Source organism: Mercenaria mercenaria, chromosome 5 (assembly GCF_021730395.1).
Source record: "Mercenaria mercenaria strain notata chromosome 5, MADL_Memer_1, whole genome shotgun sequence".
Classification (NCBI taxonomy): Eukaryota; Metazoa; Mollusca; class Bivalvia; order Venerida; family Veneridae; genus Mercenaria; species Mercenaria mercenaria.
The window spans coordinates 67706564-67726665 of record NC_069365.1 but is presented as its reverse complement, the minus strand read 5'-3'; the positions used below and the strand labels follow the sequence as shown (position 1 = coordinate 67726665).

General features: G+C 35.0%; 1 protein-coding gene and 1 non-coding gene across 2 annotated transcripts; both read right to left on the bottom strand.

Annotated features, from left to right (window-relative positions):
* Positions 1 to 739: 739 nt before the first annotated feature.
* On the bottom strand, positions 740 to 14023 carry LOC123557501 (malignant T-cell-amplified sequence 1-like). The gene is made up of 6 exons (XM_045348988.2): positions 13884 to 14023; positions 7361 to 7513; positions 6700 to 6800; positions 4593 to 4726; positions 3959 to 4026; positions 740 to 2239 (listed from the first exon to the last, which is right to left on the bottom strand). Exons 1-6 carry the CDS (start codon positions 13892 to 13894, stop codon positions 2158 to 2160), a joined length of 549 nt encoding a protein of 182 aa, XP_045204923.1. The 5' UTR covers positions 13895 to 14023; the 3' UTR covers positions 740 to 2157.
* On the bottom strand, positions 8290 to 8362 carry Trnas-uga (transfer RNA serine (anticodon UGA)). Its single transcript has one exon. It is a non-coding gene; the product is annotated as a tRNA-Ser (tRNA).
* Positions 14024 to 20102: the final 6079 nt, after the last annotated feature.

The following is a 20102-nucleotide window of genomic DNA, read 5'->3' as shown; positions in this document are numbered from 1 at the left end:
AAATTTGAATGTGTTCACTTTTATAGCATCTGATATAGAATATGTATCTGGTATTGAGAAATGGTGATAAAAACAGCAACCAGTATTCCATATCTGTGACTAGATGTGTGTCCATAGCATATTCATACTTTCAAGGATACTTCATCAAAATGTTTATACTAAGTCATTTTACAGACTACAAGGTTTTAAACAAAGTTTGAAATTTATTTCCTGCCTTTTTAAAGATTGAACATTAAAAGAAATCACAGCAAATCTTACATTTCAAAATACCCAAGACAAAATTTACTCAATCTTTATACTTTAGCAAATTTGGCTTATAATGTAAACAGGCTTAAGCAATTTGACCAGTTATGACATTCAGCCATACCTGTGTGATTATGTAATCTCATATGAGCCGCACCATGAGAAAACCAACATAGTGCATTTGCGACCATCATGGATCCAGACCAGCCTGCGCATCAGCACAGTCTGGTCAGGATCCATGCTGTTCGCTAACAGTTTCTCTAATTCAAATAGGGTTTGAAAGCGACCAGCATGGATCCTGGTCAGGCTGGTCTGGATCCATGCTGGTCGCAAACGCTCTATGTTGGTTTTCTCATGGCGTGGCTCATATGGTATTTTGGTGCTTTTTTGCTGTAGCTCATACAAGCAAGTGGTTTCCTCCAACAACCAGAGAAAACTGAAATCTCAAATGAAGACCACTTATTCATACGGAGATTGTGGATAATATAACATAATAGCTACAACAATTTATTTATTTGCATTTATTAAATTCCTGTATCTAATTGCACAACAAGCATGCAATTGGGATAACTAACATACCTCTAAAATAAGTAACGCAGGTTTAACATCACTATATAACTCAAAAGCTTTACATCATGTATAGAGGTAAATGGCAAAAAAATACCACCTCGAAAAATCTAGACAATGCCAATACAAAATATTTGAAAAAAAAAAAAATGCCAACATGTGACATCACAGGTTAAAAGCATCATAATTACACTAAGAATTCTCAATGAAAGTGTACTTTAAGTAAGTTGTTTTTGATTTAATGGGGTATTGTAGGTAAAAAGTGGGAGAAAAATTAAAATCCTACATATCAGAAGTATAGAGGAAGTCTTCAGCTTTAAAAAACATGATTAAACAAACACATTTTTACATTAGATATCATTAATACATAAAATTCATTCATGATTTTGCAAACTTGACCAATGTACATCACAGATTAGGTTCTGGATTACCTGAAAATTGCCACAGAATGATAATAATTAATATACAATTGTATTTTTGAATTTTCCTTATTTTTGCTTTTCCCTTGAAAGATTTAATGCAATATTTTGATGATCAGATTTTCTAATTGATTTATCATATACAGTCACAATCTTCAAATTTTAGCACTTATGATCTGTAACATAACTTAAAGTGGACCTTTAACGACAAGGTATTTTAGTATGCTATTTCAGCATTCGTCATTGCTATGTTTCTACATGTACATTGCTTCATATAACAAAAGTAACAGTAAAATGCAGAAATCACATATTGAGAATATTGATCCACACACTGCACCCTAAATTTATTTTCTTCAATTACTTGAGTAATATTTCACTAATATATCAAACAACAACTATTTCATTAAAAAGTGCCTGTTCATAATCTCCATATTTGTCTTATAAATTAATTTTCATGGGTTAAATGCTATGCATTAGCTAATATTACATTTCATTTAATCATTTCGGAAAAGGTAAAGAATAAATAAAGTACCACTGGAAGTTCCCTCATGCAGTGCAACCTCTGTTAACATCTCTAAAGAAACCAACACCTCTCTACAAAGACAGATATTTTCTTTCTGACTGTAGATTAGCATCTCCATAGCAACAACTTCTGTTTAAGAAACACAGTTTTTCCCAGATACTTTCCACAGTTAAGTCTGTTTAACAAACAGTGGAAAGTTAAGTCTGTTTAACAAACACAGTTTTTCCACCCCAATTTTTTTTTGCAGTAAAAGAGGTTACACTGAACTCAACATAGCAGATCCATAATATTCAGATTGTTTTTCTCTGAAGGTATTCTCAGTATAGACACAGAGTGACAATTTGTCTTGGAAGGTCCACCAAATATTTTCTTTTTAATAAACTACAAACTAGGTCATCATTGTTGTTATTTAACTGCTTTCATGTTCCAAAGTCCATCATTTAGGTAATGTATATTGTCCACACCAATACCTTTATTCTTTTCTAGGCTGGAAAATACAAAAAACACTGACTGTGATAGTACTTAAAGAAGCGACAACACAATTTTCTGAAAGAAATATTATAATAGCATTATATACAACTTTCATATGTTATATTTAAGAAATAATTTATAGCAAAAGAGTGTTTAAACACTTATTTATGCACGATGGGCGGTTATACGTCAGGCATAATAATTTCCCGAGGGTGCAGCCTGAGTGAAATTATTTGTACAACGTATTACCGCCCAAGTGTATAAATAGTGCTAAAATACGGTTTTTGGTATAAATTATTTCGATTCTAATATGCCCTTAATCTAAAACAGTAGATAAAATATAGTAGCACTCTTTCTTGGTCACAACAAAAACATTGACGTCACCGCATGTTAACGTGACGTCATTCTAGCGTAAGAGTGTTTTAACAGAGAAAAGCATAATATTAGAATTACAGTTTAAATGTGTTTCCTTCAATAAGGCTATATACAGCTGCTGTATTCCCATGTAAAAGACAAGGTGGAGCATTCTAGAGGTTAAGCGGCTGTGATTGGTTATATATGTCACATCCTGATATATCGTAATAGATTAAAGATGCTGTGAAATCATTCAATTTCATGGGCATGAAACTTCATGGTTTTGGCCAAAATGACTACTTCATCTGTATACAAAATTGTGCATTTCAACATTTTGAGATAAAATGGAAGAGACTTGTGTTATTTGTTGGGATTAAATTTTGCTGATTGACAGAAACAAGAAATCTGTGAAGACAGTCCCAAATGAATATTACTTATTTCACAGTATTATGCATTATTCTGAACGTCACACAGTGTGTCAGATCATCTGCCATTTCATTCCGCCCCGTTAAATGACAATTTAGTTGTTTTAAAGATGTACAACTTCTGTCACATTAGATCAATTGATATGAGAAGGGCAGACAAATATAAGGAGTAAACACAGCTTAGTAATTTCTATTTGCGTATGAAATACATGAACACACCTTAAGAGGTAAAATTTCTGTCTACAATGGTATGAGATACATGGTTGTGCTTTTCAATCTCCATGCATTTTATATATGCCAAAGTATTTCATACCCAATGGAAACTACTAAAACATGGTATCATAAATACAGTCGACATTGTATTAAGAGACCACCCAAGGGACTGCTAAAACGTGGTCTCTTAATGGAATGGTCTCTTAATGAATTTTAGTCAGGTGAAGAGAAAAGTTATTTGAACTGTCAATGCAAATGTATTTATTATGAACATACATACATACATACATACATGTATATATATTTCAAAATGTATACATATGTTTCTGTTCTATAAAATCAATTCATCACCAGCATCATCATCAACACCCGGTTGTTTAATAGATACTTTTGTCGAATATTTTACCTGTCGGGACTACATTAATGTAGTCGCTAGTCGTTTAATAAAAAAAGCCGTTTAATGGAATGAACTTATGTACTGAAAACATTCGGGAGGGATTTTGACCGGTCGTTTAATATAAAAATCGCTTAATAGAGGTGGTCGCAAGTACGATGTCGACTGTATGGCTTTTTTATGACGAAACCGCTACAAAAAACATGCAGAGGCAGAAACCCAATTAGAATCAAATTCATTTAAAATATTCTACAAATTTAATTTGTTTTAAAAATCATGATGTTTTAACATTAATCTGGAGGGCAGTCACTTTTAATAAACTTCTGAAAAGAAAACAGATACTACTTACATATCATCTGTTGACATTTTTGTGACACCTATTGCAAGAGCACAACCTTTGCCTTCTGCCATTATTGCCTTTATCAAGAAAGAAAGACACTGATACATTAATGGTGTTGAACATGTAATAAACTGTGTATCATTAAAGTTATAGTAACAGGTAATTATAAATTTAACTCGACATATTACCATTGTTTCTCTTTTACTATATGTCCGAGTCTTGAAGGGGAGAGTCATATATTTTGTCGAAAAGTTATTCAACCTTGAAGCTGCTGGTTCAAGTCTCACTAGGGTCACAGCTGCTTCTCCACATACAGAAATAACTTTTGATTGTTTCAGGAAAGCATGATTAAAGGTTGTGGACTTGTAACGACCATCAGCAAATTACCTATTCTCCATAATGAATTTCAGCATTCTCTGATTTTTACAGAGAGCCATGTGCACACTTAGCTACATTTATTTCTGAACAATGCCAAATTGCCTGAAGAGAATACATAATCACAAGAAAATAACAGAGATCCGTTACCTAAAATAAGCATGAAAATGTCTTTAAAACTCGGACTAAAATAAACTTAACTAAAAATCTGCAGACTCTGTTTATCTTAAGTTTTTTTTTCACATTAAGATGAGAATTCCAGCATTACCACAATCTGATCTTTATCAACTTTCGTCATCTTGGCTCCTGGTGATGTTAGCCCTGGACACATAATGTTTGCTCCGCTGAGAACAAAACGGATTGCCCCTTTATCAACCTGCATGTGTGGTAGAATAAAAGGATCTGAAAAGATAGCAACTTTCATAATAAGCTCACAGTACAAAACAGCTTGTAGTCAACGCATAATCTGTTACCAACTTTTTGGCTCTCTTATCCACAAGAGGACACTTTGTTGCTGTGGAAAGAATTTTTCTCAACTTGAATAATTCAAAATATATTTCTCTAACGTGATATTGTTCAGACAGATTGTAACAAAAATGTTTATTAGAAATGCAGGCACTACTGTCCTATTTTAATGAAAGCTAATAACTTAAGACTATTTTCGTTCATTAGAGGTCCAACAAAGCTTCTCAAAGCTCAAAGATAAATCAAGGTAAGACCTCTGGTGAGATCTGTGTACCTGTATGTTGGTTCCAAGTAATCACAATTTTTAATTTTCATTTTGAAGCATATTCTATCCAATTACTGTAATCAAAACTAATTCATTACGTTAACTGTTATGATTTACAGCAATGAAAGAAAATGAACATTAAAGTTAAACCTGTAACTCGAGCATAATGTGAAATGATGTTTCTGTTTTACCTCTGTTTTTCATCAGTATTTCAGTTATGTTATGGCAGACATTTACCTAACTGGTCAGAGTTCCTGGATTCTGTACCAGTCAGGGCTCCAGATAATTTTTTTGGTCAATGAGTATTTACTCAACATATCTTTTTGTGAATGAGTAAAATGGTAAAATCTGAAGTTGACTAGAAGTAATTTTACTCCTGAAAATCTATAAATGTGAAAAAACCAGAAATCAGTTCTATAGCATATTCATTGGGTGTATCACCATGGATTTGTTTGCAGTTTAGTTTCAAATCATCATTTAAGTTTTTGCTTCTTTTTTCCCCTTGGCTTGCTTTGGCTTCACACTCGCTACCGAATAAAATAGAATATTCAATATACCTTTAGCTATGTTTTGGGGATCAGTTTTGTTGGTTTAAAGAATGCGTAGAGTGTTTGCTCACTTATACATTCTTAGAAAGAGACATTTTTGTTTATTCTGCACTGGAAGTTGATATTTTAAATCGACACCGCTTTTATATACACTAACGTACCATCAATATTAATTCCCAACTATTTGATATGTACGCAGACATCGAGTGTAAAAAATAGTTTAACCTAGGTTTATAGAGTACCATTCAATGCGTGTGTACGTTCAATGTGGGAGAATTAATGCCGACTGTGCTCTGTTACATATAGCATCTGGACGATTCAGATTTTGTTTACGCCAGCAAAATGTCATTGCGTGCGTTTCTGATATTTCATATACGTTTTCATACGCTTTAAAATTATCAGACATGCGTACATGCATTATTTCAAAGCGTAATTTACGCTAATACTCATCTTATCTGGAGCCCTGACCAGTAATAACATTTTCCCTGCAAGCAGCACCAGCTTCTCAACATGAATTGCAAGAGGAGGACATAACATAGAATGATCTCGGACACAATGTCTTTTATCTAACTGTTGCGGAGATCAAATGGCTTGGCCCAGGATAACACTGACCTCTCTGGGATCCATAGATATGATGTCACTGCAACTGGTTTGGAAACACTTTTAAAACTAAATTTTATTACCATTAAGTCAAAATTTAAGAGAGATGAGTGATCCAAAATCTAACTTAAGCAGAAAAAGATACCATATATTAACAAGAAAATTTGAAACGGCATCCCTAAAAATGAGCTGCATACAGCAAAACAACTCTAAAAGTACCTTGAAATAGCTAACACTTTGCTATTAAGAGGTATGATAGAGATGCTTGTCGAAATACAGAAGGAAATATTAAACTGACGGGTATCAGGACGAGTATTAAACTGCAACCTATCTTATTACATTCTGAGAGAATAAACCAATGTACAACAAACACTTTTTTGTCCTGAGCATTTTCTGCTCTATTGATGGTGCACTATATTTCAAGTTACAATTTCTCAGAAAAAAATAATCAAAATTGATCAAGTATGCTTCATGCCAACAGTAACTTCTTTACATACATTTATGAAGAAGTTTGAGTGTAGGGAAGTAAGGTCCATCTCTTTGTCTGAAAAATATTGGTTCCCCGCTCGAGTTGGCCAGGATCTCTATATGCTCATGACTGAAATATGGTAAAAACAACAACATTTATGTCTTGTTTTTGTAACATTATAAACTGATACTGTATATATTTTTTTATCAGCATGAAACGTGAGATGAACGAAGAAATAAAATGGATTTTTATATTCAAAAACATATCTATTTACCAAGTATTCAAAATAAATACATGTACTAAAATGGATAGAAGGAGTTCTTGGGCTTAGTAGCTAAGGTAACAGACTTTAATTTACTTCAATCTCTTTACTCAGCAGTGTTCATTCTTGACATATGTGGTACCAGATGTTTTCATATGTGGTTACTAAGCCATCAAGCTGCCATGGAGAAAGTCTCTTTCTTTTATAGTAACGGTTAATGTTTAAAGATATATTATAGCCATGGGTGGAGGTTAAAAAGTAACATGTTTCCAAACACATGTCCACCAGTGCCTGAAAGAATGGTAAGCATGGCCACCAGGGATCTTCATTCACCATTAAAGGCTGGAAATTTAAGTTGCCTGATGACCTAAACTGTAAAAATGTGACTTAAAATAAAACAAGTTTGAAAGGAAATAGCGCAAATTACCATTTCACAAGTTTCAAGGCATCTTTCTTTGGTAAGATCTGATCCATATAACCTTCAATGGTAGGGAACTGTTGCAGCACTGACGATTTCACTGCTCTCTGAACTGAAGACTTTGCATTGTTCACACCAGACACATTCTCTTTTTCATCAAACCTTCAATTGTAAATTTTTTACATTTACATTTGTGTACTTTTGCAAAAATAGATGCGAAAGAGAATTCAAATATATATCTAGGGAATGAATAAGTAGACATGTTTCCAAAGATCACGATTAGGTAGATTTTAGATACCTGAAACTTGAAGAACATTCATTTATTCTTAGTAAAATAGTTTAATGAGTATCAGCTCAAAACCTGGAAGTCTAAACAGTGAAAGAAATTAAGAAGCATTGTGTTAGTTAGAATCATCGATTTCACCTAAGGCTCTTAGTATGATCAGTACAATGCTTATTTATAAAAGATTCATGTTTTGCAAGCGAAGTTCAAAATGAAAAACATGCCAATGTAGATACTGAAACAAAAAGATGACAGTTCTGTATAATGTGTTGTCTTGTTGTGGTGATACCTGTTGTCTTTTCATTCTGCAGAGGATGAGAAGACTCCAAGCAAAACAATGGCCAAAGAAAACAAGAGTGCCAGAACGTCACATTATATGCCTGTCACAGCAAATTTCTTTACACTAGCACCTGTATTTGCAAATGGAACTTTAATTTTGTGGTTGTTTACAATGCTTTTTTTTTAGTAATTATTGTAATTCTTTTGTTTTTCTTAATCCACAGAAAAACTCCTTACCAGGTAGAGATACCTTAAAATACACCTAAAATTTGAAAGTAACATCTATGTTGTACCACAGAAAAGCGGTCTTGGTTTTTCCCTACCGTCAATTATAAAAAAGTTACAATGTAAGTGTAATAGGAGCGGAAAAATGTGCAGCCTGATACAGGACTCGAACCTGCGACCTTCTGTTTTCAAGTCAGATGCTCTACCAACTAAGCTAATTGGACAACCGATATCACAGACTAATTATATACATTATATACACGCTGCTACATTCCTCCCTCCTTTTTTACAAAAACAAACTCCGATTCTTTTGACTAACCCAGCCATTGCTTCACCCTATCTCTAGGATTCCAAGGCTAGTCACCACTCAAGGCACCAATGTAATAGGAGCGGAAAAATGTGCAGCCCGATACAGGACTCGGACCTGCGACCTTCTGCTTGCAAGTCAGATGCTCTACCAACTGAGCTAATCGGACAACCAATATCACAGACTAATTATATATATTATATACACACTGCTACATAAGTTATTTATAGTAACAACTAAGGGAAGTTAATCTTTAAAAAAAAAAAAAGAAAAAATTGTAAGTCCAGACAAAAATCTTACCAGATAGATAGGTCAAAATACACCTCAGAATTGGATGTAACATGATGTTGTACTACAGAAAAAGTGATCTCGATTTTTTCCTATGACTAGTAATGAAAAAGTTACAATATAAGCTATTTATAGTAACAACAAAGGGAAGTAATTCTAAAGAAGGGACCTGCACATGACACTGGACCATCTCATGATGGTGTACAATTGTGCCAAGTTACATCAAAATGACTCTATGCATGAAGAAGAAATGCTCCGGACAGTCATTCTTGTATCTGACCTTTGGCCTCTAAGTGTGACCTTGACATTAGACCTAGGGTCCTGGTTCTTGCACATGGCACTCCATCTTGTGGTGGTGAACATTTGTGCCAAGTTACATCAAATCCCTCCATGCATGAAGAAGACATGCTCTGGACAAAGTTTTCATACTTGTATCCTTTGACCTCTAAGTGTGACCTTGACCTTAGACCTAGGGTCCTGGTTCTTGCACATGACACTCCGTCTTGTGTTGGTGAACATTTGTGCCAAATTATATCAAAATCCCTCCAGGCATGAAGAAGAAATGCTCTGGACAAAGTTTTCATTCCTGTATCCTTTGACCTCTAAGTGTGACCTTGACCTTAGAGCTAGGGACCTGGTTCTTGCGCGTTACACTCCGCCTCATGGTGGTGAACAACTGTGCAAAGCTACATCAAAATCCTTCCATGCATGAAGAAGATATGCTCTGGACAAAGTCATTCTTAAATTTGACCTTTGACCTTTAAGTGTGACCTTGACCTTAGAATCAGGGACCTGGTTCTTGCGCATGACACTCCGTCTCATAATGGTGAACAACTGTGCCAAGTTTCATCAAAATCCTTCCATGCATGAAGAAGATATGCTCCGGACAAAGTCTGTGGATGCCGGCCGCCCGCCCGCCAGGGGCGTTCCCACAATACGTCCCATTTTCCAAACAAGCGAAATGCTCCGGACAAAGTTTTCATTCTTTTATCCTTTGACCTCTAAGTGTGACCTTGACCTTAGAGCTAGGGACCTGGTTCTTGCGCATGACACTCCATCCTGTGGTGGTGAACATTTGTGCCAAGTTATATCAAAATCCCACCATGCATGAAGAAGAAATGCTCCGGACAAAGTTTTCATTCTTGTATCCTTTGACCTCTAAGTGTGACCTTGACCTTAGACCAAGGGACCTGGTTCTTCCGCATGACACTCTGCCTCATGATGGTGAACAATTGTGCCAAGCTACATCAAAATCCTTCCATGCATGAAGAAGATATGCTCCGGACAAAGTCGTTCTTGAATTTGACCTTTGACCTCTAAGTCTGACCTTGACCTTACACCTAGGGACCTGGTTCTTGCGTAAGACACTCCGTCTCATGATGGTAAACAATTGTGCCAAGTTTCATCAAAATCCCTCCATGCATGAAGAAGATATGCTCCGGACAAAGTCTGTGGATGCCACCCGGCCTTTAGCCCGCCTGGGACGTTCCCATAATACGTCCCATTTTTCAAATCAACATTTTAGATTTTTAAAGTAAAAGTGATTTTTACTCATTTAATACAACAAAAAACAAGAGCACCGCCTTGCGGGTGCTGACGCTCATCTGATTTTTTTGTGTAATAGAAATATTGTCCTACCCATGATTTTCTAAGTCTAAAAAGGGCCATCATTCTTGCAAAAAGCAGAATAGAGTTATGTTTCTTGATGTACAGTGTCCACTTATGATGGTGAAAAACTGTTGCAAGTTTTAAAGCAATAGCTTTGATAGTTTATGAGAAAAGTTGACTTAAACATAATACTCAACCAAGAAAATGATTTTCTAAGTCCAAAAGGGGCAATAATTATTGCAAAAAGCAGGATGGAGTTATGTTGCTTGCTGTACAGGGTCAGCTTATGATGGTGAACAAGTGTTGCAAGTTTCAAAGCAATAGCTTAGATAGTTTAAGAGAAAAAGTTGACCTAAACATAAAACTTAACCAAGAAATCTGATATTTTCTAAGTCCAAAAGGGGCCATAAATCTTGCAAAAAGTAGGATGGAGTTATGTTTCTTGCTGTACCGGGTCAACTTATGATGGTGAACAAGTGTTGCAAGTTTTAAAGCAATAGCTTTGATAGTTTAGGATAAAAGCTGACCTAAACATAAAACTTAACCAAGAAAACTGATTTTCTAAGTCCAAAAGGGGCAATAAATCTTGCAAAAAGCAAGATGGAGTTATGTTTCTTGATGTACAGGGTCTGCTTATGATGGTGAACAAGTATTCCAAGTTTCAAAGCAATAGCTTTGATAGTTTAGGAGAAAAGTTGACCTAAACATAAAACTTAACCAAGAAATCTGATATTTTCTAAGTACAAAAGGGGCCATAAATCTTGCAAAAAGCAAGATGGAGTTATGTTTCTTGCTATACAGGGTCAGCTTATGATGGTGAACAAGTATTCCAAGTTTCAAAGCAATAGCTTTGATAGTTTAGGAAAAAAGCTGACCTAAACATAAAACTTAACCAGGCAACGCCGACGCCGACGCCGACAACCGCTCAAGTGATGACAATAACTCATCATTTTTTTTCAAAAAATCAGATGAGCTAAAAATTACAAAATTATAGCTGTAAAATGTCTCAAGTTGTTTTCTCACTTGTGCCATCAGTGGTAATGATCGTCATTATTCCAGTAAAGGTCTCAGCTCTATTATCTATTCAACTGTATCCCTAAATACCTTTTCCCACCTAAATCATCCATAAACAAGCTGTCTTCATCATATTTATGTAAACATCACCGCTCATCTAAAAATAGCACATACCACCTGTTTGCAGAATGTCATCAGAGTGTGACTTGGTTAAACTTAATATATATTGATTGTGATAAATTATTTCAGCTACAGTGTGTAATTAGGGTTAGTTTGATACAAGAAACCATGAGCTTTGAATTTTGGATTTCTGGGAGAAATATTAGATTTCCGTATGACTGGAAGATGGACTGAAAATCTGTGAGTCTCATGGACGATCCGGGAGACTTGACATGTTTGACATGATTTCATGACTCTAGGTGAAATTTCATTTAAGATATATGCAACACAAGCACTTTAACTGTATCTTTCACTAAGTCCAGGACCATAACTCCAATCAGAACACCAGGTGCCATAACTCTGGTCTGACTGATAAAAAGCCAGAACAAAATCCAAGGTTCACAACTTCACATGCTGAATAATATTTCTATGATGTTTCATGACCCTATGTCATACCAGTATATTTTTTGATATATTTGCGACACAACTTTTATGCCTTTTCATGCATATTTTTTACTAAGTCAAGGGTTGACTAACTGATATCTCTAACAATACCCCAGATGCAGAACTTCATACGCTGAGTAATATTCCGGTAATGTTTCATAATACTGGGTCAAATACTTTTTGAGATACATGCGACACAAACTTAGGCCCTTTATATACCTAAGTGAAGGGCCGTAACTCTGGTCTGACTGTGTGAGACCCAAATTTAAACCCTGATACACTGCTTACATGCTGAATAACAATCCTGTGAGGTTTGATGACTCTGGGTCAAATATTTTTTGAGATATGAACGATATCACACATGAAACGAACGTATAAAATACAATAAATTTTGCCTGGTATCTTTTCTTTTCTTCATTTTGTTTTGCAAGATGGAACAAAAATAGCACATTGAGTTGCCCTTGTCCGTCAATCTGTTTGTCCGTCCGTCTTTCCATCAGTCTGTCCCAATATGTGTCACTTTACATTATGTAAAAATAAATTACAAATAGCCTTATTCATTTGTCTTATCGGGATGACTTAATTTATGATCTGATATTTTTTAGTTGTCATCCCTCTAACAGTCAGGGGTGTAACTGTTTCAAGTTATCACATTTTATAACCCATTTGAGTTACTGCGTTTACTTTCATAACTTGTTTCAGTTATCATAAAATATTACAAAGCCCTCCTGTGTCAATTCCTCATTTTGAATGTGACTAATGCAATCATTTCCTGAATCCTTGGCCTTTTATCTTTCCAGCTGTGCGGTAAATTTTTTTACGCAAGGCTGATAAAGTCTTACGCAAATGGTTTTTAAGCTATAAGACTCTTAACATCCCATTATGCTCATCAGGTCATTATCAGACTAAAAGAGAATTTGATTAACCACAGTTTGCTACTAATTGCATTTTAAAGCTCACTTTGTGAGAACAGTAAAAAGGCTTTTTTTTAATAACTTACCTGGGTTATCCTTATTTTATAACTAATACAGGTTATAAAATTCTTGAAAAAGTAACTGAAATAGGTTACATAACCTAAAACAGTTACACCCCTGACTGTCTAAGCCTTACCCGTATCTGCATTTTACTGTTAGGTAAACAAAGACATTAAAAAATCTAAAAAAAACATATTATACTGGTCAGACTTACTTGCTCTCATACTTTAATCTTCATGTAAAAAATTCAAATGGGTTGAATATAACTCATAATTTAAAATAAGAGACTTAAATCTTCAAAAATATGAAGTGACAGATGCGAGGAGATATCTACCCTGACACCGGCAAGTTTGTGCTTTAATGTCAACAAAAAATCATTACCAGAGATCTATGTACATCGACATCTACATCGTTACAACCAACAATCGATTTCCGATTATGACTGGTCGGCGAAAATGTAATGATTACAAATAGTTTGTACATGTACCAGAAAACATTCCCAACAGATTTCATAACATAAATATGCTGAATAAGTTTGGACATGACAGCAGAGCGACAGTCAGAAGTTATCACGCTGTCCCAAAACATCCTATTATTTGGACTAAATAGTGAATTGAGAAATAGAAATTTATGTCTTTGTCTCAGTCATGTGCAACAGCAAAGAAGTTCAAACGTACATTACATTATGTTAATCAGTCTCTAAATTAATAGATTTATTTAATAAACTGAGAAGCAGAAAAATATATGATAATGCTGTTCAAAATCCTATTTGATCCGAATAGTGCATCATCCGAGAATTAAGTGAGCTGCCATATGTTATTGAGGTTTGCTATTTGTAAGCGGATATGTATCTGAGTTATTTAACGCAATTTCTACAACAAGACTGGGGGAAGGACAATATAATCTACTCGAAAAGTAGAAAAACATAACAAAATGGCCAAAAATACACACTTTTTAAACATGTTGTTGTTGTTGTTGTTGTTCTAGTTCGCTATCGTGTAGCTGTTAACTCTAGTGCGAATGTGTTGCCACATCATTGTCATCCTTGGTACTTTTTAAACTCGTGCTTAAACTCATTTGCTTATTTAATTATATGTCAATATTGGGAAGAAGTTTATTCAGATTCGCTGCTGAAGCGACCAGAATTTTGAATATATTGGCTGAAAACTTCTATTAATTCTCTCCTTGCCTCAACCCTAATATCAGCCAGTTCTCCTACTAGGGTGGCCATTGATATATTTCCACAACTAATATTTTCTCTATATAGTATTGTCTCTATGTCCCGTTCAAGTGTCTCTCTTTGTTTTGTGAATCTGGCACAATGGAATATGTAATGTTGAGCTGTTTCTGGAACTTTGCATTGGCAGCACATTGCTGATTTTGTTGAATCAATTTTTGACCAGTGTGCATTTAATCTTGTGTGTCCACTTAATAGCTGATTGATCATACAAAAAGTTTCCCTGTTTTCCTCTCCCACCAACGACCTAACTCCTGCTTGCTGATAAACTTCTTGAATATTTTCAACATTTTCTGACAGGCTGTATTTGTTGTTCCATTTTTCTTTTATTTTTTCTTTCATAATTCTGACAACTTCCCTTGCATCTCTCTTCTCTGTGTTCTCCTCAGTATCTGATGTACACATTTCAGATGCAGCTGCTTTTGCCTGAGAATCTGCCAATTCATTTCCTGTAAGTTCTTTATGGCCTGGGATCCAGTGAATTTCTATTTCATATTTTCTGTCTTGTAGGTTTGCCAAATATTTCTTGATTGTGATGATGTTTTCTATCATTTTTGTTGGTACTTCTTTACAGAACACTGATGTTATTGCTGCCTGACAGTCTGTAAATATATGTATCTTTTTAGCAGTTGGACTTGTTACTTCAGACAAGAATTCCAGAGCAATTTCAATACCAACAATTTCCCCAGAAAAGTTATTTCCCCTTTTGCTCACTGACCTTTTTAATAAAACTGGGATAGAGTCATAGCCATTTAAGTATACTGCAGCTCCGGCTCCAGTTGGACCAGGGTTCCCAATGGCAGATCCATCTGTGAATGCTAATATGCAGTTATCTTTACATGTGCCTAAAATGTCTTTTATATTTGATACCTGCATATCCTTTGAGGTATGAAAGGTTTCTGTGTGGACATACTCTTTGGTCCTGGATAACCCAAGATGCTCTTTGCTGTACTGGAATTCCTGTTCAATGTTTTCTAACTTGATGTCTTCTCTTACTTCATTGAATCTACTGATCATTAACTGGAATGTTTTTGGTCTGCCTTTCGAGTTCTGACACTCTGACATCCATGTATTGAATTCTTTTTTTAGAGGGTCTGTCTCTCTTTTTTCTGCTATTCTTACTAATTCCTGACACTGTCGCAATTTCATATGAAGTTCCATTGGGGTGCAATTAGTAAGAATTTCTAAAGTGTCTGTACTGGTAGTTGAAACACATCCAGTTGCTTTTAGCATTGCACTTCTTTGTACCCCATTGAATTGTCTGTAGTAGCTGTCATTTGATGTTATAAATATGGGTGCTCCATAGTCTATCACAGGTAAGACCAGGGATTTGTACAATCTCATATAATTGGATTGAGCACAACCAGCATTTTGATTAATAAATACATCTATGTTTCTCAATGCTTCATATCCTGATTTTGTTTTTACAGCTATATGTTCTTGAAAACTGAGTTTGTCATCCAATGTTATTCCAAGGATTTTCTTGCTGCGCACTATTTCGACTCTCTTATTGTCTAGTTCAATGCTAATGTCCTCACATATACTTTGAATATCATCTCTGTTCTTGCAGAATATCATTGCACTAGTTTTCTCTGGAGCTACTTTCATGTTCCATTTGTTACACCAATTTGTAATTCTGTCTAGGTCTTCATTTGTTTTCAGTACAACTTCTTTTAGGTCTGGGGCTTGATTAAGTAGACTGACATCATCTGCATACTCTGCATGCTTACCTCCAACATTATCAAGGGAATCACTAGTGTATATGTTGCACAATGTCGGGCTTAAAACAGATCCCTGTGGGATTCCAACCTTGGATGTCAGTTCTTCTGAAGAGTAATCATTGACTTTAATATAGTAATTTCTGTCTGTTAAAAAGTTCTTGAGGTACATCCACATTCTACCCTTTACTCCTGAATCTGTGGCTTTCTTCATAAGGCCTGCTCTCCATATCCTCTCAAAACATGACTCATAGTCCATCAGTACCAATGTTATCTTTTCATCATTGTTATGTGCCTCTTCTACCAAGTTAACAATTCGCAATACAGTTTGTGTGCAAGATTTATTTTTTCTATATGCATATTGCGTTGCTGCAATGCCTCCTTCCACTTCTATTCTCCAAGTAAGTCTATTCTTTACAATTCTTTCCATTATCTTACCTATAACACTTTCGAGAGTAATTGGACGATATGATCTCGTCATGTTGTAATTTGTTTTTCCTGGTTTTGGGAGAATCACTTTATGGTCTGTTTTAAATGCTTTTGGAAGTGTTCCTTCACTCCAGCTTTTCTGGAAAATATATTGTAATGCTTGTTCAATCGAAGTACCTCCATTTTTCAGCATTATGGCATATACATTTTCTTCTGGATTTGGGGCACTATTACTTGAGGCTTCTTTGATAGCTGCTGCTATTTCAGGGATAGAAATGTTTGCATTTTCCCACTCACACACATCATCATAATTCTTGGCTAATATATTATTTTTTTCCTCAAGTTCTGTCTGAATTACTTCATTTTCCACCTTTTCATACCATACAGGATTACTTTGTTTTACATCTAAGTTTTCTTTTCCATACCGTTCTTTCATCTCTACAAATATCTCGTGATCTGAAACTGCAAGAGTGTTGTCACATTTTAATATAGGTTGCACCACTGCCCTTGTTTCAGTGTTTCTGACAGTATTGATAATTTTCCAAAATTTACCCGGATCTTTTGGTTCTAGCTCCTTCATTAACATCTCTAGATAATCTTTTTTTGCTCTGTTTATCTCTTCTTGGAATTTCATTTTAGCTAGGTTTAGAGCCTCATGATTAGCCGGATCTCGCCTTCTTGTGAAATGATTTTTGGCCTGCTTAAATTTCTTGGAGAGTTCTGTTAACTTCTTTGTCCAAAAGCCTTTGCTGTATGTACTTACTCTTCTCTTGGGGATCACTTTTTCAGCACATGTTTTAATAAATAGAACCAAACTGTCATAGTCATCATTTACATTTGTTCCTTTATTTCTGTTGTTCAGCCATTCTTTTATTTCTTGTGAACATACATTTTTCCATAGCAACCAATCTGTTTTTTCAAAGTCCCATTTTTCTATTATAACTTTGTCATGTTTTTTTCCTATGTCAAATGTTATTAAGTTGTGGTCAGAATTCAAATAGATTTCTTGGTGCACTTGCCAATTACTTATTTTGTTTGCTATCTCCGGGCTGGATACTGTTAAATCTATGATTTTGTTTCTGCGTGTTGGTTGATTGTTGTTTAATACTACCAAATTTGTACCTAAAAGGTAATCATAAAAGATACCTCCAAGTTTATTGTTTCCTCCATCATGCCAGTATTGATGTCTTGCATTGTAGTCACCGAGCAGTAATAAGGGCATGTCTTTGTTTTTAATTGAGTCAACAATTTGAAGTAATTCTTTCATCATTTCTTCATTTTCTGGTGGAATATATATGGAAGCCACTGTAAATTTATTATCATTTGTATAGATGTCACACCACACAGCTTCAATGTTACTCCTTCTTAAATCATTTCTTTCAAATATCTTTACACCTTTGTCTATCATAAGAGCAACACCACCCCCTCTATTTTGGTTTCTCTCACTTGCAATCCAATGCCAGCGTTTTTTTATATTGTCTTTAATAACATTTTCTGGGTGCCATATTTCCGACAAAGCTAATAACTGTATATTTTGATTCTTGAATGCACTTTCAATATAGTCGAAAGATGTGTTAACTGATCTCACATTCACCTGTCCAATCTTCATTTTCAATTTAGTGTTTTTAAGTGGGGAAAAAAAAAAAAAAAAAAAAAAAAAAAAAAAAAAAAAAAAAAAAAATCAGTTGATTGTTTAATTGATACGGCTCTCTAGGCGCTGCTTCAAATTGATGTAAGCAGAGCACTTAGAAGAACCAGCTGTATGGCTTCCCAAACAGTTTGAACACTTAACTGAGTTGGTACAATTTCCTGTATGTGATAATGAACACCTTTCACACTTTAAGTCCTTTGTACACAAGGAGGCAATATGTCCAAAACCTTGACAGTTGTAGCACCTTGTTGGTAGATTTCTTTTCCCTTTGTATCCTTCAACTGACACTCTCTTCTTATTTATGTTGATATTTGCCCTGAACAAAACTTGTAGGTCTTCAGGTGTTTTACAGGTGACAATTACAATTGGGAGTGGTTTGTTTGTGTCTCTATATCTGAGTCTTCTGATTTCCGTCTTTATTCCAGTCTGACTTTCTATAATACCTACCGCTTGGTCTTCTGCTATGTAGGGTGGAAAGTTTTTCAAGGTGCACTTTGGCAGGCTACTTCTGTCATGTACTTGCAATTTTTTACCGGATCCTCTGAATGCTTCCTCAGGCCACTCCTCCTTTAACTTGTCGATGTCCTCCTTTTTTCCAGTATGGACCACTAATCCCCCTCTAGATAATGGGTATGTATATTTTATATTTATGTCTTTGTACTTGTATATTTCCTTTATTATGGATCTGCTATTTTGAAAATGTTTTGGATCCTCAATACCATCAATAATTGCTATATACTCTATACTGTGTTTTGTTTCACTTTCGCGTATTGTGTCTCTGGCTAAATTGAGTTTCTCCTCATCTAATTCAATGTTTTTTCCTGCAGTTTTTGACTCTGTCTTTTTTCCAGGTAGTGTATTTGATATGGCTGCTTTGGCAGGAGCAGAATTGTACTTTGTACTTTCAATAACAATGTAATCTGGTTTTGGGTCAATGACCTGTTCAGAACTTAATCTTTTGGTAGGTGTTTTCTCCACAGTTTCTTTCATCAATTTTTGCGTCTTGACTGCGAATTTCTCTTATTTTTCTCATCTATGTTATCGATTTCAACCGTAACATCAATTAGATCTGTAGTTTCAGTTTTATTTAGAGAATCTGAGACACTGTTTGACTTTTTTACATTATTTAACCAGGGTGAGTTTTCAATGACACATAACGCACATGGAAATTTCTGAATAGTTTTTGCACTTTTAATATCTAAGAAAGCGCATTCCAGATGCCACCACCCTTTGCAAAGGTCGCATTGAATCCAAGGACGTTCATCAAATCTTTGAATATGTTGAGGTGGTTCTATACTTTTACAGGAGCAACAAAAAGTTTCTGCTTCTAATATATGACTAATAGAATTCTTTACCTGTTTCCCCTTTTCTTTCTTATCTTCGCTGTTTGTTACCTGTGTGGGTTTCTTTGTTCTTCTTCTTCTCTGCATTTTCACATATTACTAACTTTATTTACAAACAAACCGCCATTGTAAATTAAAAACACTTCCGGTTGAATGAATTGATGCACAACTATTTTCCAAATGATGAACAATTTTTTTTTAAGTACTTGTTTATTCTTCTTGGTAACCGTTGCTATGACTTATTTGTTGGTAAAATATGCCTTTTCCTTCATCTGATATTCAAAGCCATCGCTAAATACAACAAATTTTACTTCATGTTACTGAAATAAGGCTAATGAAGAAACCGGAGACGTGAATTCGACCTTGCCCTTTTGACAGCAAACAGCTGATTCCTACCACAGCAGTCTCACTCCGTAAATCCTGTAATTCTTACTTTATAGGTATGCAATATATATGTATCAACGCAGAATTTTGAAATTTATCAAAATAAATACTTTTTAGTGAAAATCAACTTTGAAATTACAAATAATCTATTTTTTTTTTCCAAAATCAGTCAACTGAATCAAAATAAACAACTTCCCTCCATGACGTCACTTCCTTTCCATGTTGTTGTTGTTGTTGTTGTTGTTGATCTAATTTTTCGACGGAAGATCACGGCGAAAATGTGTCTCCAACTTTAAATATCGTTGTCGTCACAACCACGGAGACCGTTAAAGAAAACAAAACAACACAACAACAAACCCAAGAAGTTTCTATACAAGTTCAAAAATACAGTTCATACAGTTCCGAGAC